Source organism: Dinoponera quadriceps, unplaced genomic scaffold (genome assembly GCF_001313825.1).
Source record: "Dinoponera quadriceps isolate SergipeBrazil2010 unplaced genomic scaffold, ASM131382v1 scaffold2379, whole genome shotgun sequence".
Taxonomy (NCBI): domain Eukaryota; kingdom Metazoa; phylum Arthropoda; class Insecta; order Hymenoptera; family Formicidae; genus Dinoponera; species Dinoponera quadriceps.
The window spans coordinates 96796-121473 of record NW_014556633.1 but is presented as its reverse complement, the minus strand read 5'-3'; the positions used below and the strand labels follow the sequence as shown (position 1 = coordinate 121473).

At 41.9% G+C, this 24678-nt stretch overlaps 1 protein-coding gene across 2 annotated transcripts in view; it reads left to right on the top strand.

The window, feature by feature from the left end:
- LOC106747939 (beta-1,4-glucuronyltransferase 1) overlaps window positions 1–24617 on the top strand; it is a 35089-nt gene extending 10472 nt beyond the window's left edge. Inside the window, exons 1-6 of one of the 2 annotated variants that reach the window (XM_014625993.1) lie at window positions 116–378; window positions 19235–19719; window positions 21074–21454; window positions 22449–22784; window positions 23043–23285; window positions 23978–24617. In XM_014625993.1, coding sequence (XP_014481479.1) covers window positions 19378–19719; window positions 21074–21454; window positions 22449–22784; window positions 23043–23285; window positions 23978–24175 — 1500 coding nt within the window. In that variant the 5' untranslated portion in view covers window positions 116–378; window positions 19235–19377 and the 3' untranslated portion in view covers window positions 24176–24617. Of the gene's footprint in view, window positions 1–115; window positions 379–19234; window positions 19720–21073; window positions 21455–22448; window positions 22785–23042; window positions 23286–23977 lie in introns of those variants that run through there. The other variant, XM_014625992.1, reaches the window with a different exon arrangement.
- Window positions 24618–24678: the final 61 nt, after the last annotated feature.

Here is a 24678-nt window from a genome sequence, read left to right as displayed (position 1 = left end):
GTTTAATATCCCCGACTGAAACGTCCATCAATTTCAACGCGTTATTTCGTCGACGCAAGGTAAGTAGAGGAGGACGTATAGCGCGTCGCCCCTAGTCTCGAGACTTAAATATTTATCCGTCGGCCGAGGTGCACTTATGTGGTACCGCATGCATATTCCATCCACGATGACGCAGAGGTCGCGCGACATCCTCGGGACGACCTTGGCGAGAGCGAGCGCGAGGACGATCATAAGGTGAAAGCTCTCCCGGTCGGCTGGAAGTTTCACGCACGCTAATCCACTTCTTCAGGGACGTTGTTATTACGCGCGTGGCGGAGAAGGCGAATGGAGGCTCGATCGAGGGGATTCCGAGAGACAAGCGGATCGACTCGTTAATTGGTGAGAATGAGTTAACTCAGAAATGCCTCCTCACCGGACGAGACGAGTTAGCTCGGGGTCTTTTCAATTTACACGCGCACTTTATTCGTTAATTGAATATCTGTCGTGTACATTTGTACATTTCGCCGCGATAATTATAAACTTGTAGGAATCGACGTATTAGTCCTACATTAAGTAGCTCCTTCAAGTAATATCGAAGGAGCACTAATAATGCTTTTTTTCATGCTACAAGGGGAATTTTTTCCCTTCTCGGAGGGGAATCTTAAAGTCATTAATGCTATCATTAAGTCCTTAAGTGGAGAAAATGGAAATAACTTTCCATTTGTAGCACCGAAGGAAGCACAATTGAGGATCTTTGCAGATTTAATATAGAATTAAATGGATAGAACATGTGTGAAATTTCGACTCGGGGAAATAGATAATATTAGGCGAGAGTGCACAATTTAAGAGTGCAAAATCATCGTTCGGTACGCCAAATCGTGACGCAAGGATTACACCACGATCGATCGAGGATGATCGAGGCTGGTGTTGTTGCATCACGATTCGTCGCTAATGACTCGGTGGTTCTTTTGTGCTCAGTCTGTGTCGAATAATCCGTCTTAATTATCCGATCGGACGTTTAAGTATAGCTGCAATCTTCTATAATATCGCAATGTTCCCACGAACGATCGAAGACGGAAGCGTTTTATTATTACGTGTAAGATGATAGTACATACTGCAGATATATGTTCCTTTCGTTATTCGTCTGGAAGTGAACTTTTAAACGCTTAATTACCGTTCGATGCATTCCGCGTTCTCATCGTTTCCTAGCGCCAAATCCGACTATTTCGTGCTAATTTTTCATATGCATGTAACTTTCAACATATAACTGCAATTTTAAGTACGTGGTTGAAATACTGTCGAACCAACATTCTGACGCTGACTAAGAAATAATGACTTCTTTGTCATTTTGTATTTCTAAAAGCATCCTTCCTTTGTGCACAAGTATGTGGCTAGTTTCTAAAAGTGCGAAAACGACGTCTCGGTGCGGTTTAGCATTCGCGTCGGGAAAGTCGTGCAACTTTCGTCCGTCCCGGTGACCGTCTGTCACTAGTCGAAAGTAAAATCGGAGCGACCGCAGCGGGGGAGAATCTTCGCGCTATTCAGCTAGATCGGCCGACGTGTGTCGGTAGATTTTCTCTCGAGCTATACGGAGATAATATTATGGTAAAAATTATCACAAAATTTTACGATGTTGGACCCATACCGGAATTGTAATTATGAGCATGTTGTGATATTTAGGGATGTACTTCATTGTATACATGACTAAAGATTACACAACACATAATAATTTCACTCATAATTCCGCACTGAAAAAAAATGGCTACGCTCAATATTTGATAAGGAATATTGGAGTAGTTTATTTTACTTGGATCAATTAAATATTACTCGAATACAGCACTTTTTTCCTTTCAGGGTCCTACATTCAAGTGATATTTACTTGATTCAAATAAAGTAAACTGCTTTATAATACTCCTTAGCAAATATTTACTTGGAATTTTTTTTTTCAGTGCAGTGTGATCCAATATTACAAGATTTTGTGGTAACTTTTACTAAAATACTTTCTCCATGTAAAACGTTGCGAAAGGTTGTCGCTCATAAAACGATCCTCCGTTCGAGATCGTTCAGTGATGTAAATTGTTTACTACAAGCGCGCGTGTCACAGGTTAGTAGTTACCGTTCTGGGCGTTCCCGTCGCCGTTCGAGAAATCCGAAAGTCCGCGTAACTATCGTGTACGTTATTCCGGGATCGCGAGACGCCGGCGATAAAACGTGAAAGTGCTCGGCCGCATTCTCGAGACGAGCGCTTCCCGAGGAGATCGAATCTGCATATCGTATCTTCGAGGCGACACTAGACTGACTCACGTCGTGAAAATCCTTCTCTACCTTGAAAAATCACGTTTTCGCGCGCGAGATCGTCACGAAATTCACGCGCGATACCAATGGAGAAAAAAAACAATTTCGGTTCATAAAAAAAGTGCATTACATATTCCGGGAGATATAAAGGGTGGAGATGGTGCATTTTTGTGGTGGCAAGAATGAAACGTGACGCAATGTTGACCGAAGAGGAATAAAGTTTGCGGGGAAATTTTCTCAAGCGAAATCTTTTTTCGCCTGTTGATCCCACGTGCTAATTTTACTTCCTTCTCTCGATCGCTTCTCGATATTTTCATTAACTCTACGGGCATTCAGTTTTCCGTTTCGAGCGGCGAGAAAGTTAAAGTATCGTTAAGGTTGTCCAGGAAGCATCGCTAAATTCTGAAATACTTGGTTTACTCGTTCGTTCGTTCGTTCGTCGGCGAGTGTTGTATTCTCCTCCCGAGGATCGAGTTTCACGGGCGGCGGTTTCCCTTTTGTTACGCAGGTGCTAATTTACACGATAGTATGAACGTATTTACGAGGGGTGGGTAGGGGTGAGCGACCGGTCAAAGTGCCTCTTAGCGCGAGAGGGTACGTACGTACACCGTAAGGACACAACGGCGCCGCAATCGATAATTCCACCATAACAAAATACATTGGGAGATCAATCTGCGATAATAGGAGAAGTGTAGGTAAAATTATTTATGATTTTTAGATAAATGTTATATTTAATCTTTTTTTCTTTACACATTATTAGCTGCGACGTAATTAACGGCGTTCGGACAGAGATAACAGTTTCCGCGAGTTACTTTTGCCTGTTGCAAGCGAAAGCTCCCGAGAAGAAGTTAATCGGAACATGTCCTAAGTCTGTAATGGTCTTTGCTGGACCTAGATGCACTCAAAAACATAGTCTTGCACTCATAGCGAAAGTTACCTAGATACGAGAAATTAGCTAAAATGGATAAATAATGACTAGCACACACGTATGTCACTGTCACGTATGTGACAGTTGTATCTAATCAATATAGATTTTTTTTCTTTGAACATCCCAGAAAATTTGACAATCTGTCCATCGGACACTTAGTACATGACTCACAAAACACCAGGTATGGAATATAACCAGTGTCGCATTCTTATTAAGAATCGATCTGCAAGTATATATTACACTCGAGAACAAATAGACGGGCAAACGTACAAATTTGCATTATTTTACTAGCGCCTTGGCCTAAGACATTCGTGGAAATAATATGCATGCCAATAGATGACCACATAACCCGTCGCTACGAGTTTGCGTGAAAAGAAGAGAAAGGAAGAAAGAAAAGAAGAAAAAAATGCGCATCGCTTTGACGAAAAAATTGCGCGTTTTCTCTTCATGACCTCTTTTCTTCATGACCTCTTCTCTTCATGACCTCTTCATTCGTATGCTAATCGCCGGGGAATTCAATGAATTTGCGATTATCAGGAACTGATACGCGTTTCTTATAAGATTCCGTTTGCACAAACACGGTAGATAACATGCAAAATTATGTAATAATAAGCATTTCTGTGCATCCAGTCGCTTTTTTTTTCCAATTCGTATTTTACACATAGCGTCGATAACATGTCGCATTTTCGACTCAAGTAATTTCGAGTTGAGCGCACTGTATGTAAATTTGATGCCTCCGGCAGTTTAACTTACCTGTTTGACAGTATGACAGTAGTCAATTTTCAAGAGTGTATGAAAAATGGAATATGAAGCTGAAAGATAACAGCTTCGCTACGCGATATCAAGACGAATACCATTAACCCTTTGGGTACATTTGACGAGTGAGACTCGTCATCTGCTTACTTGGGCATAAAATGTATTACTTTTACATATTAATCCATATAGCAACAAATTAAATCCGTCCCATGGGCGTAAAAATCTTCAAATAATTCAGTACTCAAAGGGTTAAAGAAGCAAAAATGAAATTCGGATTCTTCGATCAGCGAATATATGGAAATCGTGTCACCCGAAAGTGTCTGAATTGAAATTACAAAGGTGTTGTTTTTCCGTAAACATAAAATACTTAACGAGGATACAGGGAAACCTATTAAATAAATTGATTATTTACATCCGGGACGATGTCTCTCCGTACGTAAGATTAGTTCTCAATATCGTTGTAGTTTTCTCTTAAAATCTGATAAGAGTGAAGTATCATTTCGATTTGAAGGCGCTATAAATTCATGCACCGAAAGAGAAAATTGCTACGTTTAAATAAATATTTGCCAAGGAATGTTGGAGTAGTTTATTTTATTTGGATCAAATAAATATTACTTGAATGTAGACACACTGGAAGAAAAAAAGGGCTACATTCAAGTAATACTTAATCCAAATAAAATAAGCTACTCCAAATTACTGTTCAGCAAATATTTACTCGAACATAGCAATTTTTTCAGTGTGATAACGACACGTGGAAGAATTCGTTATCTGTGCGATAACCGAACCAAATCGCGAAGGAAGATAAGCGACCGCATAAAAATGCGTATATTACGCCGTGTCGGAGCGTAAGTATCTAAAATGCACCGTGTCACGGTGAACGGGCTCCTTTTTTTTTTCTTTTCAGGAGAACAAAGAACAATTGTGCCGGTCGCTGTGGCTTTCCGTGACGTTTCTCGTCCCTCCCGTGTCGCGACTATTGTCGACACTATTGTGAATTTGCATTTTCGCGACGAATCAATTCCTATTCGCGACCGTCCGCCGGGACGCGACGATTCTCAGCCGCCGCTGTAACTCTCGCTGCTGCAGCATTCAGTAACGAAATAACGGTCACGTCGTTCCTCGAGATTCCTTGTTAACGCCTTGGCAAAAAAAAAAGAATTGAGAATTTCGTTAAAACGCAGCAGAGGACGAGACGTATACAACATGGGTGGCTTAAGCTATCGCGCTTTCTTTCTTTGCTAACGCTATTAATTCGGGAGGTATAATTTAAGTTTGCGTTGAGGTAAGCGCACAAGCGGCGGCGGGAAATCTGGTTTCCGACGTGGATTTCACGGTACGTTACTTGGAAAACAGCGATGAAATATTATTCTACGTCGCGATGCGCGACGTAGAATTTGTGTTAAGGTGAACTCGGCCGCGCGCGCCCCGACCGCGGAAATATATCCTGGCGATTTATCGGTACATATCCCCGTCGCTAATTACGTTCGAAATTGAATCCGCGATTTTAGAGCCCATTATTGGGTATTGCGCGGTAATATCGGCAACGTTTGCGCCGTGTAATACGTCGTGCCCGCTTGAATTAAATTAAGCGTTATGTATTTCCCCCGAAATGCACGGTTTGCACGCTTACGTGTAAATACGCAATTTATCGGCAATGCAGTACACACCAAGTATCTCAATTAACGGCGCATACAGGCTGGTATATGCTTGAAAAGGATCGTTCGTATTTATTATTGACGTTGTAATTTGTCCCGAAAAAAAAAAAAAAAACATGAAATATTTCCCGATCAAGATATTTCTCTCTGTCCTTGAGCGCAAAAGAGTTATCCATGCGATCTGTTTTTGATATTTAATCTGGATGTATCTAATTATCTTCGCAACCTCTTCCTTTACTCAGTACTCGATATTTTATTATTTGTTAATATCGTCAATACAATTTCAATGACACCCTTTGTCAGAGCAAACAACGCATTTCCGATTGGAATATCGTAATTCCCTGAAAAAGAGGTGCAACGATACTGCGATACCGATTCGAGAGTGGATGCATTTGCGCATCCTCTATTGCTTTATGTAATCGTGATACAACCTATTCACCATCTTTGTAGGATGCAGTTTCACGAAACAATCCTCTGTGTTATATTACGAAAAATAATATACGTACTGTAATAATATTACAGTACGTAATACTGTAATAATATTAATCTTTAATAACGACGGGCGTTAAAAGCAACGGGAATGACGTGTGCATTTAGCGAGAATACACACGTGTCGGAAGAACGGACGTTACTGTTTAAGCCTTTGAGTCTGCTGCAACCATCCTGTCAGAGTCCTAATTTCAGTGGTACGGTAACTTCGCTTGGACGAACTAGGATAACGCGAAGGTAGTTTCGAAGTCGTAACCGGTTCGGAGGTTCGCGCGAGAGAGAACACCTACATCAAAATCTGGTCAGTCGTTGCAGGAATTTCTCCAAACGGATATTTGGTTTACTGTTTTGATTATGTAAAAGAATTGAATTATATCAAAACTGCGAGAAAAATCAGAAACATATTGACAAACATTCTGATTTTTCTCATTTTCAATTTAAAATACGATTTAGCAGAAAAACTGCTATCTATAGTTTAAAAAATCGCTTTTTTAATTTTTGCTCGAAAAGAAACCGAAAAAAATCCGTGGGAAAATGGGAAAATCCGGTTTTTTCTTCAATTTTTTCATTCGGAAAGAAATTGAAAAAACCGTGGAAAAATTGAGAAAAACTGAATTTTTTTCCAAACCTTTGAAACTGTATTTGCATCTATGCATATAAATTTTAATTTTTCATCTTCAACAAGGCTTCATTACCCAAAAATAAAACACATACAGTCAGTCACAGGACGCAGGTTGCAACAGCTTTTTTCTTACATACTTCGGAACACGATAAAAAATACGACGAAGTGAACCTATGATTTACGAACATGCGCAGTAGATAGACAGCTGTCAAAATTACATGTCATTTGTACATATATTAAATTTTGACAACCATTTATTGCGAATCATAGGTTCGCTTCGTCGTATTTTTTATTGTGTTCCGAAGTATGTAAGAAAAAAGCTGTTGCAACCTCCGTCCTGTGACTGACTGTACATTCGATTAACACTTACGGGATACTAACGAACTGTACAAACGCGTTCATAATTTTATCATAGCCCGTGAACAAAAATAGGAATCGTCGCGCGAAGTGATCGGAAGAAAAAAACGCTCTCCCGTTCTCTCTCCTACGCGGAAAATCACGCAGGGGGAGATCTATCAGTAGGTGGTAGAAGGTATCACGAGGGTGCTTAATGGTATCGATACTGTACCGTAATTGTCTCTCCGCGTAACGGACAGTCGCCGCGAATTGTAGAACCGTGAACTTGCAACAATCTCCCCCCGTCGTGGGCAGAACGTCTAGACCTACCATAACGACGACAATGACGACGGCCAAGACGACGTTCGAGACCTCAAGGTTGTCGCGGCAAACTTTCCTCCATCCAACCGGTTTTCAGCCGCGATTATTACTTTCCCGTACGTCGCGCTCATCGGGCGTGATTTCCAAGCTAATTTCTCGCGTACGAGGAAAACGACGCCGGTCGAGACGAGTTTCCAAAGTCTGATCGTTCGATTTCGTGTGTGACGATTTTCCGGAAGTGAAAAGGACTCTCTTCCTCTTTTCACCCGTATTTTTAGCCCGGCTAAGTGACGTCGCGCGAGTACAAACAGGGGCGCGCTCCTTACAAATAGCGTGCGTGACACGTGTGCACCGTCAATCCCGTGATTAAGAGGGAGTTAACTATCGTGTACGCGCGCGCCCTACATTTTTTAATTAAAGGGGCGTAACCGGGGCTCCGTCGAGCAAAATTGCGTTTACGCGATCGCACACAATAGATCGTTTTATTGCTGAGACCGATTACCGACTCTCGCGACCAGCCTAGACGCAAGCCTAGGGACTGCCGTTGTAATTAGTGAATCCATGTGCGTGCATATACCGGGAGAATAGTAGGGGAATACGACACGCCGCGTGATTTATCGTCGTAATTTTGAAATGGAGGAACAAGACCGCGAGCGTGCAGCTCATTAGCGATACTATTATGTCACTTGGCGTTGATCTACGCGCATCATTTCCGTGGGATGCATTACGCTCGTGCTCTCGCTAGAATTTCGACGACCGATCGCCGTGTAATGCGCGAACGATGAAAGCTGGCGGAAAAAAAGAAGCTCGCGCGATCCGAGGGGTGACATCGTTTACCTGTCGCGTTATCGTTTTTAATATGGCTAAGTTACGCGCGCTTCTTAGTTGTATTTATTATTCTTTGCATGTCGTGTTTGCCTGATCTTACCCCTCTATTACAATTATTATCATATAAACGTTAATTATATCTGCTATGATGCTTCCTTTCGCGTCAGTCAACACGAGTCGCATACTGAGAAAAAGAGACTTGAACATTTATTTCAGTGAAATATTTATTTCGCAATAACAAATGTTTATTTAAAATAATATTTTCTTCTTAACAAATAAACCAATTGATAAGAAAACTTTGGTGTATTTCACAAAAATATGTATTCCGTCATTACACAGTCAAATTTTTTTCTAACTAATAAGTGTCGAAGAAAGTGTCAAGCAAGAAAATTTACTTCGAAAATTTCAATTTATCTTTCTCATGTGTCGAAGATTTCGACGAGCGGGAGGAAAAGTGAAAAATCAATCCCCTCCGTGATACTTTACGTTTTCTTTTTTTTTCACGCGGCTCGAGATCCGCGTCATGATGAAGGTGAGCGCGACTCAACTACTGGTAAGCGCGAGCGAACACCCGGCGTAAGAAACGTCATAAAAAGATCGGATTATTATATCAGATCAAGAGGCGGAAAAGCGGATTACCTTGAAGCGATTCCTAAATATAGAAGCCGCGCTTGCACATGTGCGCAAACGACAATACTTCTACTTACTTGCGCGAGGCGTTCTTACGCGCCGTACAACGCGATGACAAATCGATCGATCGATCGATCGATCGTGACCGGCCGACCGTTTGTTTGCACGGTCCCTCCGTGCTTCGGGAGCGCTTAGAAAATCGCCCCGAGCGGAAATTATTCCTTTCGTTCCGTCGAACTCGACCTGGAATTCTCTAGATTCCCCGGAGCGAATTTTCCGGCTCCGCCGAATTCTCTCGGCGATATTTACGGAGATATTCACTCGGCGAGTTTCGCTTTGTGGAATCTCTTCTTATTATTAGAAATTAATTTGGAATACTTTGTCAATGTCAAATTGATGTCGCTGTTGAAATAAAAATATTTCGATGCTCCTCGCTGGTGAGAAACAAGAGAGAGAGAGGGAGAGAGAGAGAGAGAGANTTTTTTTTTTTTTTTTTTTTTTTCAGAAGACCGACTAGCCTATTGAATGCTCTCGACGTGTCAATGATCGAACGTAGAGCTCACGCGAGTACGTATGATTTGTCTCGATTCGTTGCGGGCCTCATTACCAGCACGAAAGTCGAACGATCGATCTCGATACACCCGGACGCGATCACGAGGCGTGCTCGTGATCACGCGGAGAAGTTTGCGAATGCCGAGCATGCACTCGCAACGAATGGTTCTCCGGTTCTTGTAAAGTCTCTCAAATAAGAGTCTGACCATCTTCGATTTTCCATTATCAAAAATTGCGTCTGGTTTGTTACTGGAATGTCTATGAAGAGTGTTTACAATATACCTCGAGCACATTTTCTAAAGATATAAATGCTATTTATCTGATTATATATAATATATAATTTATCTCATTATATATATATATATATAGTACTAATTATAAAAAAATAAATTTTTTAATTTCTTAAAAATTAATGATTTTTTAATATTATTACTATTATCTTTATATTATTTTATTATTATTTATATTTTCCACATCTTAGAATAACAGTTACAAATAGAGTTCCTTCATCTGACAATCTTCAGTTCCGCCATTTTTAGTCAAAAGGAACTAGATCAATCAGTAAGAAGAATAATTAAAAAAGAAACTGCTTCTCTTCTATTTTTCCGCGGAAAGAAAAACTTGGGGAAAAATGGGAAAAGCATTTTTCATGGAAAGAAACCGAAGATAACCCCGGATTTTTTCCGAGCTTTTGAACCTAGAATATGAAGATGGCCAGATTCTTCCGGTGATCGGCACGCGTTCGCTCACGCCGGTGTGTACACGTGCGTCGTTGTTTGGCCATTAACGTTGATCGCTCGGTTTGTATGGCGCGCGGTATATCGCGCCTATAAATCCGCGCGGCGGCTGTTGCGATTTCCGTTCGTGAATTCGATCCGGCCTCTATCGAATGTTCGGACGCAAAACTGTGCGGCGATACGATTTTTCCTCGTGAGTTTTCCACAAGCGTTTGTCGCGGAAGATGAAGCGCGGGAATTTATTTTTGCCGAAATCGATTCACACACGTGTGTGCGATGCATTTTGATGGAATTGGTCGCTCAGAACGTGCGAAAATTAATTCCCCGGGTTGCCGCGGAAATTGGAAAATGTTGTTCGCGCTGAAATTCCATTTTCCGTTACAAAAGGATCGCGCGCGTAAACGCGGCGCGAAGGATGATGAAAGGCCACGACTTTTTTCACGAGAGACACGTGGCACATCGAGATCAAGGCGCGACTTTCCGCGTTTATCGTGTATATATCGGCAAGACTCACGCGGCGATAAGTGAGCGCGACGGCTCGCCTCTACCTGCTACCGTAAAGCAATTACGGCCCACGTGGAAGACCTATCCGTTCGTTCTTAAGATCGCGTCGTATCCGGAGAAAATTAGCGCCGCGTGCTGGTTATTGCGCAGACATCGGCCGATCGCTGACTCTAATTGGAAAGCGTAATGATTCCTCGGTCGTTCCGAGAGTCTGCATCGAGTATGATTATCGAATGCACGGTGATTACCGTGTAATTATTTTGACGGAGAAATAAGGAATACTCAAGATTTATTGTTACGGAAGTGCTATCGTTCAAGCCATAGTATTCCTCGGCAAATATTTATTAGAAGTAGAAATATACAGAAAAAAAGATTCAAGTAAATAGTATGCGCTAAAACAATTGCGGCAGGTATTAAATTCATGATATTGAGAATATCTCCTTAGCAAATATTTACTGGGCAGAAAAATCCAAGCTTAAAATCATTCGATTTCTTTAATGAAGAGGTATTACATAATTCTAGTAAATACTCTCACATATTTATAACCATTTTATTTATACTTAGATTCATTTATAAATTAAGATATTACTGCATGCAAACAAATATTTATTCCAAGTTATTCAAATATATTTAAATTGATAAAAATATTGCTTGATTTAAAAAGCTGAGGCCGCAATTACTTGATTCCAGCACTGTTTTCTCTATATATTAAATTATATATATTTCGTGTATCTACTATTGCGCATACATAATTATTGTCATTAAACATAGGAAGCGTCATGTATTAATGCGAATAAACTACTGCGAACACCTTTCGGTCGGCAAGCATTATCATACGCGAGCTCTTCGTTTCCTCCATTCAGTTTTTCGATTGCGAGCTCTGCATCGATCGCCGCGTATCGCGTGCACACAATGAGACCATGACGATAAATTATTTAGCCAGACTGTCGCGAGACGTAAGTGAAGACGCTCGATTCTTTCGTTGCGCGCGATGTCACTTTTTGTCTTACAGGCGTGCGCGTGTTCTCGCGATAGAGACACAGGTGCGAAAAAATAAATGAACTCGCTCAGGAGTCACCGATCGCGGTGTACGCGCAGGCTCCTGGAGAGCGCATAATGTATGCGAAGCTCTGAAATATAGTATAATTCTCGTGTTAAGGTTATTGTGCCGGCCTGCGAGGTTATTGTCGTGCTGACATTCGCGCAATTATTACACGAGCAAGCGAAAGAATAACGATCGAAAATAAAACACTCGTTCCTGCGAACATTAACTAAGCGCTAGTTTCGGACGCATGTTAAATTGAATTATTGCCTGGAATCGAGAAATGCCAATTAATCCATTCCCATCGACCGGCGCAATAAACACATTAATTAATTGCCGAAGATTTACGACGCGCCGGAATAATTGCCCAGGATAACGCCGGGGGTTCATCGGACCGTACGATCGGCCGACGAAAATGCAACGTTACATCGCAAATTGCGAGGCGATCGATGATGACACCCAGTGGCGGCAGTGGCGTTTCTTCGTCGATCGCTCGCGATTCGAGTCCCCGCGACACGGGAGATCCCGGTCGACGAACTCTCACCGCATCAATAAGCAAAGCCGAGGGAGTAAGAATATCGATGCAACTGTTGATTCATTGGCTCGATTATCGAACAAACGCGTGACAAACAATCGAGAGAGAGAAAGAGAGAAGCGTTTATGACTGTCCTCTATGAGGACGAAAAGTTCGGAATTACCTCGATAAGTGAACGGGGGAATGATTTTACAATAACTAATATATTGATTAAGGATAATTGAGTGTTATAAGAAAAGAATAAAAAAATTAATTTTAATATGTTAATAAACGGCTCTATTGATACTGCTTAAATATTGCACAATAAAAAATTTTGTGTCAAATTTAATACATATTTCACGTGTCTCAAGCTGTCCGCGAAAATTGTTGTATTAATTTAACACAAAGTGAACGAAGTTAAAAAGTGATGCGAATATTATGTCAAAAATTAACACAAAAAATATAACATTTTGATATTATTTCGAAGCAAGCTGTTTGTTAAATTGAAATTTATAATGTCAAATATAACATAGTGAAATCCATAGTGAAAAAGAAAATGATCACTTCTTTTTCATCGCATTATTCTTAGAATGTAGTCAATGATTTTTCTTAATCTTCTTAATTGTGTGCTATTAATTCAATCAATATTTTATTTGAGAACTATGCTTAAACACGCAATATATTAAATTAACGCAAGGTTAAGAATTTAATGCAAACATTTTAACAAAATCGATTTTAACAGAAGTGCAAAGTATTTTTTACTGTGTGAAAAACGAAATGAAAAGATAATTTATCATTTAATTTATTAATCGAAGAAAATTTTTATAATATGGAAAATTACATTATTGTACGGAAAAAGGATAGGGAGAATAGGCGACGTCACGCACAGTGGTGTTTCTTGGCAGAAGTTGTCTCTCTCTCGTCCTCCTCGAAAGCTAGAACATTCTTCTCGATTTCTCTCGATCCAAATTGATTTCAGCGATAACGTTATGTTTTTACATATATACGAGACGATAAGACATATCAGCGTTTAGGTTCGAACGGCTGCATTTAGCCAGTTAAATACGTACGATCAGTGCGGAACACAGAGCGGCGTATTTGCCTATGAGCGTTCATAAATTTTCCGAAGCAAATAAGAGCGAATGCAATCGCTTCACGTTTTCCGTACGACCCACAATGGCGGATTGACTTTTACGGGCTTGTTATTCGCGCCGGTCGAATGATCGATCGATCGATCAACCAGTCGATGGATCGTGCTGGGCGCGTCAGGAAGTCGAAGACATTTTCGGCGGCGAGTGTTGCGTACGCCAATAAAATCGTCGCATTATGAGTCTCGCGTGTCGACCACGTCGATCTCGTTGTGTTACACCAATTTCATTCGTCGAGATTGACGATCCCCGTTGAAGACTGGATTGATCACTGTCGCGACTGATAAATTGAATTTCTATTTCTCCCTTTTTTTTTTTTCTTTCATTTTCATCTCGTCCGCCGAAAATTCTTATTTTCGCATACGCGCACGTATAGCGGACTGTTTTTGCACGTTGGAGCGTTTTAAGATTTCCACCGGGACCTCATTATTCAGTTTTTCCATTGGACTGTGTAACGTGAAAGCAAAACGTAACATTGTAAGACCGTAATTGGATCTCTGTGACGACGTAATCGTTAAAATTTCGTAGTGCGATAATGGAAACACTCCATAAACTATCGTTCTTATCTCGTTAGCGATACTATTTCTATTTATATGAATGCAAATTGCGATTATGCGTGTCGCAGTAGACGCAATATCGTCGACAACGCAACACAATGCTGAGCTATGACGTTCCTCCGCGTTTTTATTACTATCGCAATCATATGATTTATTGAAGCTAGCCAGTCATTAAAATTCATTCATTAGAACACGCCGAATCGAGTAAGCACCGTTCGACCGAATGTGACGAATAACACTTAGAATCCGAACAGTGCCATGCTGTTACAGAAAACAAACTCGCTCATCGATTTACGTTTCGCGTTAGCTTATCGTTTCGTCGGTGCATCAACGAAACGTAAGAGTGCTCATTGATACATGCCTCGCTTCCATGGCCGGTGGAAATCTAAATTGACTAGGTCCCGAAACGTTTCGTAAAAAATTTGACGAGGAACCGCCATTGGCGCGCTAGGTTCACATTTCTCCATAAGATCGTCCTTTTTTCTTTTTTTACAAGGAAATATAATATTACAACAGTGGAGAGAGATGAAACTATAAATCGAAGGAAAAAAGAAATTTCCTCGTGCCTTTTTATATAGTTTAATTAAATCTGATATTATATGTTAAAATATTTCATATCGAATAATATTAAATATCAAATCGATGTAGAATTTAACTTTATCATCAATATTAATTTCCCACTCTATCGTGTGTTTCATGTTAATTTAGATCTTTTAATTTTACATAGCCGATGCGTAGTTATGCGCGATGTTGAATTCCAATTTGCATGTTTCGTGTCATTTTTATTCATATACGAATGTACTTCACGGGGAATCCCACTTGCCGCGTTGAAACGCACTCGTCCGATTACCCGTTCCATTGTCGTATCACTCAATTAATTCGGATAATCGCGGTTCTTTCGACAATTTCGTCGTATACGTTCGCTGAATGATAAACGCGCGATGCTGGCGGACACACAGCTGACTCACAATCGTGAAAAGCCGGACACTTTTTCCTTGAAACCTCGTTGTTTTAACCCCTTTAAGCTCGCCATTTATGCGACGCTGGTAAGCTTCCGGTGCTATAGCCGACGTTGCACAAAGGTTTAACTTCGTCCGGCGATGCACTGGATCGCGAAATATTCTCTCTCTAAAACGACGCATCCTCGACGAAACGCGCTCACACGATGGAATATCAATTTAAACGCCTCTACGACTGCGAATTTTTCTAACGCAACTTGTTTCGCAAGGAAATTTGATAAATTTGTGATCGCAATCGTTATCGACGATTCTCGGAAAACTGCTTATTGAATGAAAACCAACAGCACGAAAAGTTATTTGAATCTCGCATCGGTATGCTTTACAAGGAGGAGTCCTTCTGAATGTTTTACGGTACAATGCGATTTTCAGCGTAGACGGAATTACTATTTCACAATCTAATTTTGACGAAAATTGAGTTTCACGGCCATTGAACGTGCGATAATTAACGAGCTGTTTCGACTAGTCGAGCTGCTATCAATTTCGGTCATCCACGCCTACTTCCTGGAGGAAGAAGACAGGAAGAGAGCGAACGGATGCGCGTGGGCCTTCAAGATCTCGATCGTGGCCCGATAAGGCAGGTGGAATCGTCATGTATGTGTGAATTCCTGCAGAAAGGAATAATAGGTGGCCGCTTTTCCTGCCGACTTTTGGACCGAAGGACTAGATCGACATGTCTGCCTCGCGCACGGAAAAAAGGAATTGGCTATCCGTGTATAATACAACTAAAATTTAGTTTTTAGCTGTGTGATTTTTTAGTCAGTCCTAGTTTTTAACTGTAGAAGCTAAAACTTAGATACAGAAACAAAAAATTTAATTAAATCAAATTTCACTTATATTATACGGACAGCTAATTTTTATCTGTGAGAGTTAATTTTTTTTCTTCCGTACGTGCACGAAACATGTTATTCCACGTAATTAACGTAATTAACGTAAATATATATCACGTGACTTGCGTTTTCCTTTTTTATTTCTGGATTTATTTTTCAACTGAATATTTCATAATGAATCTGTATTCGCCGTTATCAACAATCACTCATGCTATCAGGTAGTTCAATGGCTTTTCTCTTCCTCTCTGTGAGTGTTTGGAAAAAATAAATACGTGCTATCTGCTGGTCGAAGGGTATTTGTGGCTTAATCGAATAAATTGATCGCAACTGCATATCCTTCGATCGATCGGATGTTAACACCGTTGCGTGGCGATTACGGATGCCATTGTGTTGAAAAGCCGCATGTTAATTACAGTCGAGCCCGTGCGAACTGTTACAAACGTATTTATTTGTACCTGAGTGAAACGAAATAACTCATAAAATAAGGAAGAAAAATATCACCCTATGCAATAAAATTCTGATATTGCGAAGTGTCACATCGGGACGTTTGTTAGTCCAGATCGTAATTCCCATTCAATCTCAGCCGATGAGCTCGGCTTATTGTACAACTGTCGATAGAATTTATTACGCGGATTTATTATTCATACGGTGAACAAACATTAGCCAGGCAATTCCGTTCATCGTAAACAAATGAATATGCGCGCTATTTTAATCGAAAGTGAAATAAACAATCAGCGTCCATCTTTTGATTCGGAAGATTGACCTTGCATCTGGGTAATTGTTTCTCTCGGCTGTTTTTTCTCATCTCTTTTTTCGATTGATAATGTGTTTTGATAACAATAATTTCGATATTGTCTGTAATGAGTTTGTAGTTTTCCGTTATTCTTAATAACTTAACATAATAGCCGCGCGTAATTATATGCGAGAACGAATCGATTAAACAGAAGTATTGCACAAGTTGTTTATCTTTTCGCTCACGATTGCAAATTACAATCCTTCCTCTCGCATCATTCGGATATCGTGCAAAGTAATCTACATAGTAATCGTCGCATTAATGCTTATCGCTCTATTTGTCAAGATTAATTTAATTCTCCAGTGGCCTCGCGTTGAAATAATAATAAAATGAATTCAATTAAACTGCAACATTTTTCCACACACGTGGTTTTATAAAAAAAAATATCGCAATCCATTAATGGGAACAATCGACCGCGGCTCTTGATAAGTCAGTATGTCTAAAGTTGCACGCGTAACGAAAAGAAATTCCCCCGCTGGCCGTTACCTCGATCCCAACCGTGCGCATCATCTTGGTTAAAGTTTAGCCACAGTCGCGAAGTAATAACAATCCGTTATCACGAGATCCTCGCTTTTTCAGATAATTATACGACAACTTGCGTGCTGTTGCGCGTTTTAAAAATAGCGGCCGTTCGCGTTTCCACGAGCGATCAAAGAATCCTTACGCCGCCCGGTCGTTGATGAGTTTCGCCGAGCGATCGAACGGATGACCGGGTCTTTCAAAATCCATAATTAAAAACCGTCGCTTCGTCGATGAAAGGGCAAGTTGGCCGGCGGACTTTTATTCCTCACTGCCGGGTTCCTCCTTCGTTTCGCGATGCTCCGCTAACTACCTCGATACCTATCGAACACTCGCTCGTTAACGAGCGCGTGAGTTACCACGCCGTCAAACTGGATATTATTGCGGATAAGATTGGAAATCTGCTCAAACACATATGACGCGCCTTTCTAGAGAAACAGCCGGATAGTTCCGTATCGTTATTTCTTTTTATCTCTCCCTGTATCTCGTAGTATGTTTGTGTAGCGTGTGTATGTTAGATGACGATATATCGTCGATGGTCGATCTACATGTGTGTCGTATTATCGCTATTGATACCGTGTTATCGCGTTTCCTTCGCGTTCAGTTCCTCCGCGGTGAGTTGTTGAATTTTAATATTGTTGCTTGATGCTACCTCCCATATTTATCGCACGATGTTTCAAATTTCCAGCAATTTCGCATTTTATCGTGCGTTTTGAAGGCGTACTGCCAATCATTCGTACTAACAATCGTTGATTCATCGTATGTGTGTGTTGCATAGGATTGGCAAAATTCCATGCCGGTTGCAATACCGGGAAATTCGGCAAAAATTGCTCCTTTGTATTAAAAACAATGAAGTAAATATTTTTTATCGATATTCTAATTCACGAGGCGCTTTATAGTTCTAGCTATGATTCTGTGCGCAAAAATTTGCACGTGAAAAACAAATGAAAAGCACACAATCGTATGTTCATACTTTTTTTCCACGCAGCTATGTTAAAGTGATTATTATACGTTTTTCGTTTACCGATGAAGTGGACGGTTAACACGAGTAATTTGAAAAATGAGGAAGACACACGCTGTTTGTACTTGTTCTGTTGATAACGTCAATAAGCAGAAATATATTGGTTGTGAAATATTAGCAAAAGCTCTACAATAATATAGTTTTAAAGTTTCTGAAAAAAAACCTGATTTTTCTTATTTTTCGTGGATTTTTTCGGTTTCTACCTTAAAGATAGAAAAATTCGCCTAGAAAATAAGAAAAAAGTCGGTTTTTTCCGAAATATTACAACTATAAACGGTATCTCCAAACCGAGTTTTTTTACCATGGTTTCCCAATCTACTGGAATTTTCCGACCAACCCTAATGTCGCAACGTTACGTATTCAACACAACCATATAAATATTCTAAGTCGATAATAAGCTCGATAATATGTTCCTCTTAAGCTGTGGGCGAAATAGGTATAAGATTCACGAGATAAAAAAGATTTCGCCAAATCCTGTCGCGCTGATCATAATTCTCTTCCCTAATTTCGCGATTAAAATAATCGCGGTCGGCAGAGATCGCATGCCATAGATTATTCCCCGCGGCACGAAATACTGTTAAAATTGTTTCCCCGCTGAATATGGCTCGAAAAGTTAGTCTCTCGCGCTCGCTCGGTGTCAACTTTCGTCGGTGGTCTCCTCGTCGCGATGCCGTCGAATTCGATGATGTAAGACCGAAAAGACCAACGAGACGGACGGTCGTTTCTTATTAGTCATTTTCGGCGGTTAATGGCTCTCTCTGTTCCCTCTCGATTTCACTCGGCCGATGTTGCCAAACATCGGATCGTGAGGAGAATCGAACTACCGTTACCCAATTCAAGGCGGCGCGCCGAATAAACATATCTCGACATATCAAATACAAAAAGTCATAAATTTATCCTATATCTATAAAAAAATTTGCAGTCAGACTAAAATCTCTTTCTATATCTATATCTAAGAAAAGTTTATTTTCTCACCAATCTGTTTATCAAGATAGATGATCCAATCTTATTTAGATATGAGAAAAGTCATCGATCGTGACGAGGAAGAAGGGGAAAGTGGTGTCGAGTCGTTAAACTGGATCGTCACGGCAAGATAAACGAGAGAGATACACGAAGAACGGAAGGTGACCCTAACATCAACCTGCCCCTTTTCTCGTTGCAGTTCCGCTCCGCAGCTGTCTCTGCGGCGGCAGTCATGAACAGCTCCTGATCGCGGACTGCCGCGACAGGGTGGATGCGGTCATTCGTTGGCGACCCATCGTCTCTTCACGCAAGTCGCAGAGCGGAACCAGAGGAGGCTGTAGGATGAGCATCTTAGCCATTGCCCGCAGGAACTGGGCGCTACGCCTGTCAGTGGTGCTGAATGTGTGCGTGCTGCTGTACGTGTGCGCCAACATCGGCTCCTCCGGACCGTGGATCGAGGAACCGCCGACCAACTGGGCGGCGCCGCTCCAGCCGGAGAGCTACGGCGCCATCGATCTCGTAAATGGCACTCAGAAGGGCGCCGCATCCTCGTCGGCAGCATCCGCCGTCAAGGATGCCAGGACGAGCGGCGCCGCCGGTCCCCTCAGGAGCAAGCTCCTCGTCACCACGACGCCCAACGGGGCCAAGGTCGAGGCTCTCGACAAGTCGGAGCATAATCAGACGGTACATGTCTCTCGCGTGAAAACATCGAAAATTGGAAAGAAAACATCAGGTGTACAAAAGTTCTTTGGTAGTATCGAGGAAAGAATCAGAGAAGCGACTGCTGATCCATTTCCAATTGGAAGGATGAAATTGTATTGCTAAATACATCAGTAAGCGATTGTTAACTCAAATATCGTATCGTGAATTTGTCGCTACGTGATATTAGAATTAACAATTGCTTATGCTGCATGTATTTAGCAATTGGGTAGAGAGGTTATCGGAGGATTTTAAACAATATATTGCCTGCGTTCGTTTAGCCGATATAACGGTATGTTCGCAATACATATAGACAATTTCATCCTCCCACAATTAATATTTATACCGACAATATTAATATTTAACATAGCACTAGATTACCCGTGCTTTGCTTCTCATGGCCTCTCTAATTTTTTCTTTGGAAAGTTAATGCTCGAGCTGAATTAATACAACGTGCGATTAATGGCGCATGCGAACGAAATAAACATAATGTTCTTCGCGCGACCATTCAACCTATTTTAGATTGTACCGTGTATTAATGCCGAAGCACGTAAATTCGAACAATTTATATGATCTTTATTTTCTGATTTTTTCATTTCTAATGGAAAAAAATCACATTTATAAACTTTAAACTCTTATAGATGGGTAACTGATTCTAATTCGATCTATGCTAATACAACATTTTCTGCTTCAATTTACGTTAGAAACATGCTCCTTAAATATCAATATATCATGTAACAACCTATATAATTGAGGAAACACTTGCTCGTAACGCACTAGAATTGTATTAACTTAGACCAGTAAGAAAATAATTAAAGCTCAAGTATTTCAATTGTTTTTTACTGGTATTTGATAATTTTGGTATTTTTTTATTGATAACACTTAAATTTTAATTGTTGTTTCTTTTATTGGTATTTTATATTGTGCATTTTGTGTTATATGTGCTTACATTGGTATTGAAGAGCTGTTGTTTCCTTTCTAAGAGCCGCAACATCCCTCAAAGAATCTAGTATATAATTTTCTCGACAGAATCAGAGCGACGGTGGTCCCTTTCTCGCTTTCTCGAGAAAGAGGGAGAGACGAAATAAAGATGGTTCGTACACACAAGCTGCACGCAGAGGGACTTTCGAAGTGCATTCGAGCGTTGAATCGTTAGCTCCAAAGCGGACGGTTATTTTCGTTATCGTACGAGACGATCGCCGCGTTATCCTTTCACGTCACCATGATCAATAGCCGTATACGAAGTAGAATCCTACGAGATCGTCGTGTGTAGAAGAATTCGTACGTCCTCTCCGACGATAATTTCCTCGTTTGAACGAGCGCTTTCTCGTCGTCTCAGGTGAGGAACGGCACGACGGTCGCGCGGCCGGTGGCGATGAGCCTGAAGGAGGCCATTTCCTGCAACGAGAAGTCGACCGAGCCGAGGCGGGCGCAGCGGGGCGACTACTGGGTGCTCTATAATTACGTGCCGATGAGCATGGCGGTGAGATGCTGGGAGAGCGTGACGTACACCACGCACGCCGACTACACGTTCCTGGACAATCTGGAGCCGCTGCTGGAGCGCTGGCGGGCGCCGATATCGATCGCCATGCACGCGCCCGGCACCGACTTCCCGGCGACCCTCGACGCCATCAGGTACTCGAGAAACTGCGGTAGCCCCTTGGTCTCGCAGCTGGTAACCTTCCACGTCTTCTTCAGCAGCAAACACGTGCCAAAAGCGGTGAGTGGAACGATCCGGGTGTCATCCACTGTCTCTCGAGTTCAATCTGCCCTTCCCATTAACCACCCCCGTAGTCGTTTCCTGTGTGAATCTAACGTATCCCCCCGCGAGAGAAATATTACTTTCCGTATAGAAATTTTCCCACATTTCCTTAGATACAGCATAGATTCCGATCTTACGTTATTTTGGCAGAAGTATGAAACAAATTAGGAAATTTCCACGAACTCAGGCTAGAGAACACCCAGAGGATCATAAATCTTCTCTTCTAGCGTGAACTCGAAAAATGTAAGCGAAAACATTTCACTTTTTGCTCTGAGAGAAAAGTTATATGATCGGTATCCACTTATTACCGGAACTGTCCCAAGAGGATTCCGATCGTTCAGTTATTCCCGAGAGAAATAGAAATTTAGGAAATAATTTGAGAGCAGAAAATTCCCCAACTGGAGTTCACAATTATTTTGGGGAACGGATTAGAGAATTTTCTATGCGGCCATACTTGTCGATGACACATAAATTTTATGAATTGCACGCCTGTCAGGGAATACGACGAATTAATGATAGATCCGCGCGCGAACGTCGTTACGTTGCGGCAGGGGAGGACTCTTCGTCCCGGTAATTTGTTTCTCGAGCGATGCGTGCGCGTAAATCTACCTTATGCATATGCAGCCCGTTGCTTGGCACGCGAACGATATTTAGATCGTACCGCCTTGCTGTGTATCCTGACGAACACTTCGCGCCGGTTTCCGCGGCCGACTTCGCAACGCTGCAGAGCGGAAACCGCGCGTCGTCTTTTTCCGCGAACGTCGGTTTCTCCTCTTTTCTTGTTTTGCAAACATTTGGAAATTCATGAAATCCGAGTATTCTTTTGGGGCCTCCAAAAATTTTCCAGAACATTTATTTTGAGTTTACCCGGTGGATCATATCATAAATGTTTCTTCGTTCGGGTTGCGCAGTCTCTTTCCTCCTTAATGGATCGCTCGCAATCCTGTCGCAGGTGCCGCCGTCAGAGCAGATCGTCTCCGACACGTACAACTGCTCGCTCGGACCGCCATGGGTGAACGTCAGCCTCTCGAAGATGTACAAGAACGACAAGAAGTTGCTGTACCCTGTGAACGTGGGTCGCAACGTGGCGCGGGAATCCGCGCCCACCCTCTACGTGTTCCCCAGCGACATCGAGCTGTACCCCAGTCCGAATCTGCCCGCCAAGTTCCTGGAGATGATTCGCAGGAGGGATCAGCCGGCTCTCTACAAGCCGAATCCCAAGGTCTTCGTGCTGCCCATTTTCGAGGTGGACGGCAAGAGCCTGCCGCCCAACAACAAAACTCACCTGGTACGTGTGCTGGCGATTAAGCGAAAGAGAGCAGGGATCAATGGCACTTCCTTTGACCTTGATACGCGGAATTAGCATCGCTATTGTCCGTCGCACAACGCACCTTTTGTCACATTCAGTCACGCCAATTCTGAACAAAGAGCGATTGTGCGTCCATTGCCGGTTATTACCACTTTCCGCCGATACACACAAGTCGTCACGAGTTGCATGCCCGGGAACGGAAGCATTCGTGTTCTGAGGTCCTCTCTGAATTCGCAGGTGCAGATGCTGAAGGCGGGCACCGCCATACCATTCCACAAGAAACTGTGCTCCGGCTGCCACAACGTGCCGAAGAGCAAGGAGTGGCAGGAAGCGACCGAGACGGAGGGTCTGCACGTGTTCCACATCGGCAAGAGAACCGGTAGCTTCGTACACTGGGAGCCGATCTTCATCGGGACCAATAACGATCCTCTTTACGACGAGAGACTCAGTTGGGAGGGGAAGAGCGATAAAATGACGCAGGTGAGCTTAGCCAATTGAGATAAGTGTGCCCGGACAATACGGAACATCAGTCAGATGGTATGATACGATTGATTTACAATCCGGATTCCCGAACGTTTCAATTATAAATGAGGTCTATTGAGTGGCGCGTAACTGAGATTTCATAAGAAATCATTGACAACGCCTTAAAAACGACGCGGTAAATATTATTTTTTTTTTAATGAAACATTTTTATGATTGACGGCGAGAGTTGTCGTCAATTGTCTCTCACCTCTTTTCCGGTATTAACATGTTGCCACCAACTTGCCGTTGTTAGAATTCAACATAATGTTGTCTTGTTTCTTGAAAATAATTGTTTTAACTATCTGGGCACATGACGCCGTGGACTGTATATTAATCCCACTGTAGACAGAAAAGTTGCGACACTTTTTTTTTACACTTGTTTCACAATGCGTTTCGTATCCAAAATGTACCTTCCGAGGATGACTACGAAATATATTCTCCTATATTCCGATACTTATACGGAAAAAAAAAACTTTCTGTCCACGACTGTATCATCTGACTGTGCGATCAGTCACAGGGCGGTTGCAACACTTTTTTTCCGATGATTTCCGCAATGCGTCTCCTGATGTATCTTCTGAGAATAAGATATAATTTATATTTTATATAAAATTATGTATTTATATATTCTAGTGATTTTTTTGATCTCACAGGGTTACGCGCTCTGCGTTCTCGACTATGACTTCCTCATCCTGGACAACGCGTTTCTGGTGCACCGGCCGGGCATCAAGATCTTCAAGAAGGATCCGCACCGCGACCTGCTCACCGCCAAGACGAACGCGCTCATCAAGAAGATCATCATACCGGAGCTGAAGGTGCTGTACGGCACGCGCAAAGGCTGCGCGGTGTAGCCCGTGGAGTCACGGGCACGACGCGGGCGTGTGCTCTACAGGTGCCTGTCTGTAAGATTGCCCTCTTGTCATCGCGCGGCGAGCCGAGGAATGGTTCGTTGCGATCTACGGAAGCCTCCGTAGTAGCCTGTGAACTCTCCACATGTCAACGAACGAACGAATTAATGTTGCGCACAGTCAATATTTACAGTGTGAGTTCTCCGAACAACAACGGACCTCTTGTGCTCCCGCGATAAAAGCGTCATCACGAAGCATTTACGTCACTCGGCGATTGAAGAACGTTGAGGCAAGAACGCGAGAGAAGTGTGATGATGCACGTAGCGACACTAAAGTTAGTCCTGATGGTAATTCTCTTAGCTTTCGTAAAAAAAGGGACAGAGAACAAGGGAAGAAGGACATAGCGTGTAAAAAAATCGTACCACTTATTTTTCACGCGACAGGATACACATACATATATATATATATATATATATATATATATATATATATATACATCCTCGTCT